Raw genomic sequence first — 9,942 nt, 5'->3', positions numbered from 1 at the left:
AGGTAAAGTTACCTACAGTTTCAGTATAAATAGAAAAATTTTATGACCATCTATGTCAGCATCTGAATGTGTCAAAAAAAGCTAAAAATATTATGGATTTCAAAATCACTCCCTAATTCAGATGTTGCTATATTGAACAGTTTCGAATCTGTTTGTGACATTGAACCATTGGAATGATCATATACATGTACACATGCAGCTTAAACATTTCCTTTCTGAGTGAACTCAGTTTACATCTATTTCCTACATTCAGAACAAGGTTAAAATATCAACAATAAGACCTTGACCCAATCCTCAGGTTTGACGTTGGGAACGGTGACTTCTATTGTGGGTTTGTCTAGAAGTGTGACGACTGCTGGTTTGTCGGGTTGACTTGACGTACTGATCGAAATCGGCACCATCCAGGAGAAAGAGCCGTCTAAAATACAGGAACAGAAAAAATATTGAGCTTCTCTAAGAAATTAAATGTAAAGTTTGCTTGTGTAAAGGAAAACTTCAGATTTAGGCATTGCATTTTCCCCCTTCTTTTTGACTGTTCATGACTATAACTTCCTTTGTATCAAATTCATGCTCTCTGTTTTAAATAGAGAAGCAAGACATGTGTTTGAGTGTAGTTAGTTTTATATTATTAACTTGTACATTGTGCATGTACATTTTGCATTTCAGTGATTTTTGATGAAATATTTAATGGCTAACATCCACAAATATATATATACAGGTAATTGGGATAATTCAGATTTCCACAAACTTATTTTTTTTTTTTACACTTTCAACACAATATGTACACGTACCTTTAGGTTGTACTCCATCAGCACAGAACTTTTCCTGTGTCAAGGTCAGAACTCGGCTGTTGCCATCTTGCTTCTCACTAACCTGTGATAAACATTTCTGTATCATTCTCCAGCATATTCAACACTAATACATGTTCATATATGATTATGCAACCAAATTTTTAAATATTAAATTCAAAATATTTTAGATGTTATACTATTACATTTTGTTTTTTATTCTCCAAAGTTAGAAAAACTCGTTATGAATTTAGTGTATTCTGCTCAAAATTTATCTAGAAGATAGTCCCTAATCAATGTAAGCCTAAGACATTGAAAGGAAAAATTCCACTTGCTAGGAACATGTGATAATTTTTTCATACAATTTCAAGATATTAAAATTTGTTACTCTTGGTACATAATTTAAATTTCAAAGAAATGAGGATACTGTGTCCTTGCCTTGACTACTGGGTAACCCATTTGTTTGGTCCAAGTTGTCATGACGTCCAGCACGGGTTTCCCGCTGGCTTTTCCTAGGGATTCCCACAGATCCTCTGTTATGGCATTATTATACTTAAATTTGGTCAGGTATTGGTTCATTCCTTTCCTAAAGCTCTATAACAGACCAAAAACATCTACCTCATACAAATTAAATAGAGTTAGAAAAATATTCTCATAGATGTTCATCTATTATTTTACATTTGAAAGCAAAGAAGAGAGATAAAAATTTACAGATGCTTGTGAGGAAAGATAACACCAACAAAGTCATATTTTAATAACAAACCTGTCTTAAAGAAACTCTTATATTTGGTCTACTTTTTTTTGCCCTTTACACTTTTTCAAAATGCAACTCCAGTTGTTTTCCTTTACTAATGCATGGTGTTGCTACTTTCCCTATCCTACACGTAAATATAAAAAAGCCCACAGCTTGATAAATTCCACTGATCTCTGAACTCACTTCATCTCCGATGTAGTTGTGTAACATTCTGATCACAGACGCCCCCTTACTGTAGGAGATGGCATCAAAAATCTCATCTACCTCGTCTGGATGTCCAACTGGAATCTGAATAAAATGACATTGTCAAACAACAGACAGCAAATTAGGTCAATATAAATGCAAGCTGAATAAAGACATGCTCTCTTACCTGTGTTTATCAGTTTATCTATTCTTTAATAGGAATGACAAATACATTTAACTATTAAAATTGGATTTAGATTTGTATGTTTTGTATTATCCGCAACGTCATACTGTCCCAGTCAGATGACTAAACGCACCTCTAATTCTGAAGAGTTCCCTAATACTATTATAGAAATAAAACGTATTGTAATTTGTGTTATGGGGCTCAAATTCAATGGTACCCCAAACATACCCCCTCACACCCAGATTTGCATATCCCTTACATATCCTACACATGAAACTGTTAAATTAGCGTTAAGCTGGTTCCCTGACCTCTATGGCATGGCTGTTATGTAGAGCGTCCATCTCCAGGGCCCTGCCTAAGTCCTGGTTGACAAACTGTGTCCAGATATCAAACTCAGGGAAGCAGTAGTCCACACACAGGTACTCAATCCAGGACGCAAATCCCTCGTTAAGCCATAAGTGTGTCCACCATTCCTATCAACAGGAAGGAATACATCAATAATTAGGGTACATTTATACATGTTTACATAAAATTTTTATTTTCCGATTCCAGCTAATTTCCAACTACCAATACATTTGTTCATCTTAATTTCTGATGGAATTCAATAGATGTAGGGGGGAAACAATACATCAATAATTAGGATTTACTTACAAAAATGTTTAGTTTTCTACTTCAGCTGATTTCTAGCTAAATCTTGAATTATTGATTTCTGGTAGAATTTAATAGATACCGTATATGTGCAAATTTTAGTGAGACACAAATTTAGCGATTTGTTCTTAAAAAAGCTATTACAGATAAAGCGCAATTAATTTTTAGTGATATTCAATTTAAGCGATCTTAGCACCCTCGCTAATGCCAAAATTAAATCCTCACTAAAATTTCTGCTTATACACTATATATATGGCCATTCAATATTTTTTTTTTGTGTTGAGCATAAACCTAGGGATCTGGACACAAACTGAGTGGATTAATAATAATTAATGTTCTCATTTAATAACATTTTGAATTCATTTAACTTCTTCCAGTGTTTGGTGTCAGGTGAATTGTAGTTGAACATGGCAGAGGTATTTAATCACACTTTAAATTTTAATCTAAAATCAAATAATTCAAATTTCAAAATCATCTCGCTCAATACCTTCAGCTTCCCTCTAAATTCTATGCTAGAGAATAAACTGGATCATAATCAAGAATATGCTTGTACGTGGACTCCTGAGCAAGAGCTTTTTACCATAGTGACTAGACTTTACCATAATGACTAAATCTTACCATAGTGTCTAGATTTTACCATAGTGTCTACATTTTACCATAGTGACTAGATTTTACCATTATGACTAGATTTAACCATTATGACTAGATTTTTACCATAGTGACTAGATTTCCGAACCACTGATGAGCCAGCTCATGCCCCACCACTAGAGCCACCCACTGCTTGGTTTTGGAGGAGGAGTTCTTAGGATCAATCAACAGAGCTGTCTCCCTGTACGTCACCAGTCCCCAGTTCTCCATGGCACCTATAAACAAGACATATCAGATGAAATCTCAAAACTTGAAACATCAAAGAATATATGTACAATGAGAAGCTTTTTTTACTTACCGTTTTATATTGGAATGAGCCATAAAATGGTTTTCTTTTTCAGTGGCACCAATACTTATGACATGTCTTGTTACATAAGATAACGTAAATCAGGTGAATATTAATTTCTAAAACAGCAGTATAAATTATTTTTATACCACAGTCCAAGTCAAAAACTTTACCTGCAGCGAAATCAGCGATAGCAATGAGATCTATTTTTGGTAGGGGATACGCAATCTGAAAGTAGTTCTTGTAAAACGGAAGAGTCTTCACAGCCACCTCCAGGGCAAACTGTCCCTGTTCCTTCTTCCCCACGGGGGTGTAGACTCGGACCAGCACCCCGTCAGCGTCCTTATCCTCCACGTAATCGTACTCCCCAACGACGAACGCCAGAAGGTATGTAGACATGATGGGGGTCCGTTCGTAGGAGACTACCTTCCACGTGGTGTCTTCAGGTAAATCACTCTCTGATTTTACTGGCTGGAAAAAAAAAAATAACATTGATAAGTAACGTTCCATGTTAACAAAGAGAAAACCATTAATCATAAACTATTATGATAATAATCTAGGGCATTCAAATGTAGCTCATTTTTATGTCATGTTCAATTCCTACACCCAATAGATTTACACGTACTAACATTTTCATGTCTCAACAAAGTCTTGACTGCAGATCAAATATAAATAAACACACTCTGATTAAAGTCAAACCTTCAATAACTCCTTTTTAACATTAATATATAGTTTAAAAGTGGGAAGGGAGAGAAATCTGTCAATGATTAAAAATCAAAAGCTGCAGATTTTGAAAGCCATACTCTTCCAATTTTACAATGGATATCTTCATTTCATGATGGTGGTTTTTAAATTCTTAACTACTGCATGTTCCTACCATATTAGAGAGAGCCACTCTATTTTTAGGAGCTACCAGGGTGACATCAAATGTGGCCTTGACGGCTGGTTCATCCCAGCACGGGAACGCCCGACGAGCATCTGTTGCCTGTAAATTATTTATAAAAGGTTTTAGAACATGTACATATACAGTCTGTAATAAAGAATTTATACCTGAAGTCATTTCTTAATTTATACAAGAACCTTATTCTTAAGATACAGTAAAATTTGTCCAATTCACCAATGGTTCCAAAGAATTTGGCCAGATAAGACAATATTTGGGATTAGACAATGTTTTAGTCAATAGAATTTACTGAAAGGGGGCCTAAAGTTGACATCGTATTTGACAAGACTTTGGACTAAACAACTTCTTGATTTTTCACTGTATTTTGTTCAATTTTAAAATTACTGACCTCAAACTGTGTGACCGCTGCGTACATCTCCTCCCCGGAGGGTGAGGTGTACTTGCTTCTGTAGAACCCCTTCATCTTGTCATTTAGCTGACCAGTGAAATCAATGGACAGTTGACCACTTCCTGGCTATAAATCAAAGAGAGAGAATGGTAAACATATTAATATATTTGACTGGCCTTTTAATTTTCAAAACAACTGTGATGTACCATTAAGAAATCATATGAGATGCTTAGCAAATTGTAAAGTACTCAAAGTTTGATAAATTACATATTATATATGGTTGTCCTTTTGTTACTTAAATAGTTAAGGAAGTAATGAGATGCAGGCCTGCCCCGACAAATTGTTTTTCCAATTCAAAGTCCTCACAAAGATACCAATATTTCAAACCTCACAAAATATTGTAAAATGTTTGCGTCACCTGCAGAATATACCACACCTACCTGGAGAGGACTGGGGAACGATAACACAACCACTCCATTCTCTGGTTCAAATTTCACCTCTGCTTTCACACTCTGGTCTCCTGCATCTAAACAGTTCAGAGGAATAGTTATCAGGATGTTATTTGGTCATCTATACCCATACCTGCCAACTTATCTTGATTTTTCTTGCCATAGAAATAATCATATAAATAATATTCAACAACTTTTCTGTTTTGGACAACAGAGAAATTTTGGGCAAGGGGGAGACTGAATATAAATGTGAAATAGTTAAGACTTATTTACATATAGTACTACAGTTGACCATTGTTTTTTCAAACACCAGTACCTCAAATACCAAGAGATATGTCAAAGTGATATGGAAGTTCCTAGCACTTTTAAAAACAAGAGATGTTTGTAAAACACTTATGCCCCCCTCCTCCCAAATTGGAATTTTTTTAAGTCCAAAAGGGCATAATTCTGTCTAAAATGGTGCGATCCTACCCAAAACATTTCTTGACCTAGATATTCAGCTGAAAAATCTGTATACTAAATTTCATTTCAATATGTGCAACCTCTGCAAAGAAAGGAATGGAAACTGCAATTAAGTGGAATTTCTAAGTAAAAGGGGCATAACTCTAACAAAAAGGATGCGATCGTACCCAAAACACTTCTTGACCTAGATATTTATCTGATATATCCATTTCAAATATGTGCAACCTCTGCAAAGAAAATGAACGGAAACTGCAAATAAGTGGAATTTTTCTAAGTCCAAGGGGCATAACTCTAACAAAAAGGAAGCGATTGTACTCAAAACAGAACTTGACCTAGATATTTATCTGAAATACCTGTACACTAAATTTCATTTCAATATGTGCAACCTCTGCAAAGAAAATGAACGGAAACTGCAAATAAGTGGAATTTTTATAAGTCCAAGGGGCATTACTCTAACAAAAATGGTGCAGTCGTACCCAAAACATAATTTGACTTAGATATTTAGTTCATAAATCTGTATACCAAATTTCATTTCAATATGTGCAACCCCTGCAAAGAAAATGAACGGAAACTGCAAATAAATGGAATTTTTCTAAGTCCAAGGGGCATAACTCTAACAAAAAGGAAGTGATTGTACTCAAAACAGAATTTGACCTAGATATTTATCTGAAATACCTGTATACTAAATTTCATTTCAATATGTGCAACCCCTGCGAAGAAAATGAATGGAAACTGCAAATACATGTAAGTGGAATTTTTCCAAGTCCAAGGGGCATAACTCTGTCAAAAATGGGGCGATCGTACCCAAAACAGAACTTGATCTAGATATTTACCTGATAAACCTGTATACCAAATTTTATTTCAGTATGTGCAACGGTTGTGAAGAAAATGAATGGAAACTAAATGGACCGACAGACCGACCGACAGACCGACGGACATCAGCAAAGCAATATGCCCTCCCTTCTTCGAAGGGGGGCATAAATATTTTAACACCTTATTATTTTGAATTCTAGGATATTGTGAAGTTTAAAATTGAATTCTTGGAGATTTGAGATAATCAGGTTTGACTGTATGTAGTAGCTACCTGCTGCTTTATATGAAGCTGTCTGGATCTCGATCTCTTCACTGTTTAGAGTAATGCTGTTTGTGCTGGAAATGACCTAGTGTGCAAAAGAAAAATCAATGTTATTCAGAGCTTTAATTATAACATAAGGACTCAGATGGCAACAGGTTGTTTTACTTTAGTTTACCAACAGAACTTAACTAGAAAACTGACTAGTCAGCAAGGGCCCCGCTGAAGGGTAGAAATATAAGGGTGCAGCTCATTGAATGAGAGTTTTACTTGATTACATTTTTTTTCAATATATGAAGATTATAAGTAACAACTGTATTTTTAAAATTTCAAGATAATTCCTGAATGTCCAAAAAGCTGTAAATAGTAACCTTGTATTTACATAAAACACGGAAAACCTCTTGTCTTATAAAAAAAAAACTAAATTAAATGTGTATTTAAAAAAGATTTAAGCAGGTGTTTTATAAAATGCAATCCCTCAGTGAATGCAAATATCACCCAGGGTTGACCTCAACTTCAAAACAAACATCAGTTGCAGACAAAGGTGTTCATTAATATTCATGTGACAGATAAAGATAAGCCTCTAAATTTTCTGCAGCAAGCAAGATAATTAATCCCAGGGGATTAATTGTACTGCTCTCTCATCCTTTTCTTCTAAATTTACAATAAAAACTTTTTTCAGCACTGACAGAATGGGGTTATTATCTGATTACCTGTTAAAATTAACAGCATTAAGGCAGCCAAAAAAAAAAAATACCGGTAATTAAAAAAATAAAGTAGTTATAATAAATAAAGATATCTTAATATACAATATATATATCTTGATTTTAGAATTCAATAAAATTATCATAAATCATTGTGTACGGTATTTTAACCAAAATAAAGTATGAACATTATTTCAAATCCATATTTCAGAGAATGTACACATCATTCAAAATTGACCTTAACTTCAAAACAAAGTTCATTTGCAGACAGAGGCGGTACAGTAATTAATCTCAATGTGACAGATAAAGATAATGCTTAAGATTTTCTTCATGTGGAAGGTGAATTAATCCCAAAGGACAATTGCACAGCCTTCCCAGTTTACAATGGCAACATTTCTAGGAGTTACCTCTCTTTGCCCATTCACTATTATGCATAGTTAAGGCATCTACCCCACCACCCCAGCTCCAAACCAGAAGACATAGAGAACCAAACTTAGCATCAAAATATGTATTTCTGCCTACTGAACAACCATACCAAATTTGAACTTGATTGGTCAACCATAAAAAAAGTTATTAGAAAAAAACAGAAAATTTGTGGACGGAAGAATGACAGACGGACAGACGGACAGACAGAGTGATTACTATAGGGCACCCGCAAATCCTTGCGGGGCCCTAATAAAATGTTTTAGAAAAACTGCATTAATCACATATGTTGAAACATCTGAATAGAAAGTATCTTGCAGTTAAAAGGAAATAAATGTACATGTATAAATGTGCAATAATGATTTCTCCCTCTCCTCCCAAATTTTTAAGTCATTAATAAATCACTTAAGAAAACAAAATAATTATTACAGTCATTGACAAGCATGTTATACTTAAAAAGTCTAAATCTTAATTGTTAAGAAATTCCTACTAATTCACAATGTTTATCAACTGCTTATAAAATGATACTGTTGGAAGCATATCTACAATGTATTTTCATTTCTTCTGAGGTTCCATAATTAATCTTTTGAGTACTTATAAGACAATTAAGTTATTAGTTTGAGTTTTTTTTTTTTCTTTCACACTTCTCTTAAGAATTTTGTGGAAGGCTGCAAATCTGACAGTGACAAACATTAGTCAGATCCTTACGGTTCTCAATGTCAGAATACTGCATTTAATGACTTTCAAGCCATAAAGATTTTCAAAATGATGAAGCAAAATTGTATATTTGATATGTACAAAAATCTAATCACTTTTGTTTACTTGACTCAGTGTAATGTGTATTTTAATAAAGAAAATTAATTTCTGGGTTTTTTTTTTTTCTAAAGCATACATTGAATACTGAAGTGTTTTAAGCTGACTTCCATAGAAGCTAGGCCTCTTCCCTTCACCCTGTTTACATCTTACAAATTTAAAGGTTTATTGCATACACAGTAATTCATATAGCCAGCATATTGATAACATAACTCAACTTAGGTAAACAATGCTATTCATGCAACTGAATTATTGTGTTAAAAGTAGTATCATGTCCCTGGCCTATTTCTTGTGACATTTCTCGTATATTTACAATCTCTGTTATCTTGACAGTTAGGTAACCTGCGTTAACAAATAGCCTGATGATGGGTGAAGTAAGTTTATTAAAAAATTTTACTTTAAAATTAAATGCACAGACAAAGTCATGGGAAAACATAACCAAGCCAGTTAGGTAAAGACCTAACAAAAATATAAACTACAGCTTCAAGAAAAAAAATAATTATTGCATTTAAACTTCAACAGCTGTTCAAGATATTGATTAAAATGATTCATATTCACTTTAAAACTTTAACTCTCTTTCAAGCTTTGATTCTTTTGTAAAAATTTTCTTCATGTGCATTTTTGTGATGAAAATTTTATCATAATTATTTTCGTCAATTATTGGTACTTAATTAAGTTGGCCTCAATAGAATTTGGTTTACATGGTTTAGACATTAAACATATGACATGGTGAGATCTTACATATTGCATATACACGCTTCAGTTAAATACTTTGAATGAAATAAATTGACACTTAGAATTATGCAACTTTAAACATTTAACAATATGGTGTTATTTCAATGACTTATAATTTAAATCATTCATTTAAATCAGCCAGACACTATATCGATCATTTTTCATGTTCAAGGCTGCTACTTCAAGCTTCATACAATTATACAAATTTGAAATTATTCAGATTCACCCAATATATATACACTCTTGAACTTCAAGATGTACTACTAATTCCATTTCCTAAAAGTATACTTTTTTCCCTTTTACTGTAACAAATGACAATTTAACAACATTTCACAAGTTCCCCCTGAACAGATTTTAAAAGATTTATACCTTGACATCAATGGTTTCATGTCCTTTGAAGGTGAATTTTTGTAGATCTGGTTGAAGACGTAGGTTGTAGTTCTCTGGTTTAACGTCTGTCGGTAATCTCTTGAATTCTTTCTTCGCCGGCATTGTACAAAATGT

General features: G+C 33.7%; 1 protein-coding gene across 1 annotated transcript; it reads right to left on the bottom strand.

Moving 5' to 3' along the window:
* Positions 1–260: 260 nt before the first annotated feature.
* Positions 261–9,936, bottom strand: LOC134254344 (puromycin-sensitive aminopeptidase-like). Its single transcript, XM_062736868.1, has 12 exons — positions 9,808–9,936; positions 6,776–6,851; positions 5,221–5,306; positions 4,781–4,906; positions 4,369–4,476; positions 3,665–3,962; positions 3,272–3,420; positions 2,218–2,382; positions 1,726–1,830; positions 1,227–1,382; positions 792–873; positions 261–418 (listed from the first exon to the last, which is right to left on the bottom strand). Exons 1-12 carry the CDS (start codon positions 9,928–9,930, stop codon positions 261–263), a joined length of 1,632 nt encoding a protein of 543 aa, XP_062592852.1. The 5' UTR covers positions 9,931–9,936.
* Between the last annotated feature and the right edge of the window lie 6 nt (positions 9,937–9,942).

Source organism: Saccostrea cucullata, unplaced genomic scaffold (assembly GCF_032062105.1).
Source record: "Saccostrea cucullata isolate Sc308-1 unplaced genomic scaffold, CSIRO_AGI_Scuc_v1 ctg18613, whole genome shotgun sequence".
In the NCBI taxonomy this organism is placed as follows: Eukaryota; Metazoa; Mollusca; class Bivalvia; order Ostreida; family Ostreidae; genus Saccostrea; species Saccostrea cuccullata.
This window is presented reverse-complemented; position numbering and strand designations above follow the sequence as displayed.

Bases quoted from the DNA above. Each gene is read 5' to 3' on its own strand.
- LOC134254344 (XM_062736868.1), bottom strand. From the start codon at position 9,930: ATGCCGGCGAAGAAAGAATTCAAGAGATTACCGACAGACGTTAAACCA. The intron at 4,477-4,780 runs GTCAGTAATTTT...AATAATTTACAG, and splicing joins CAGCGGTCACACAGTTTGAG to GCAACAGATGCTCGTCGGGC. The intron at 1,383-1,725 runs GTGAGTTCAGAG...GGTCTGTTATAG, and splicing joins ACAACTACATCGGAGATGAA to AGCTTTAGGAAAGGAATGAA.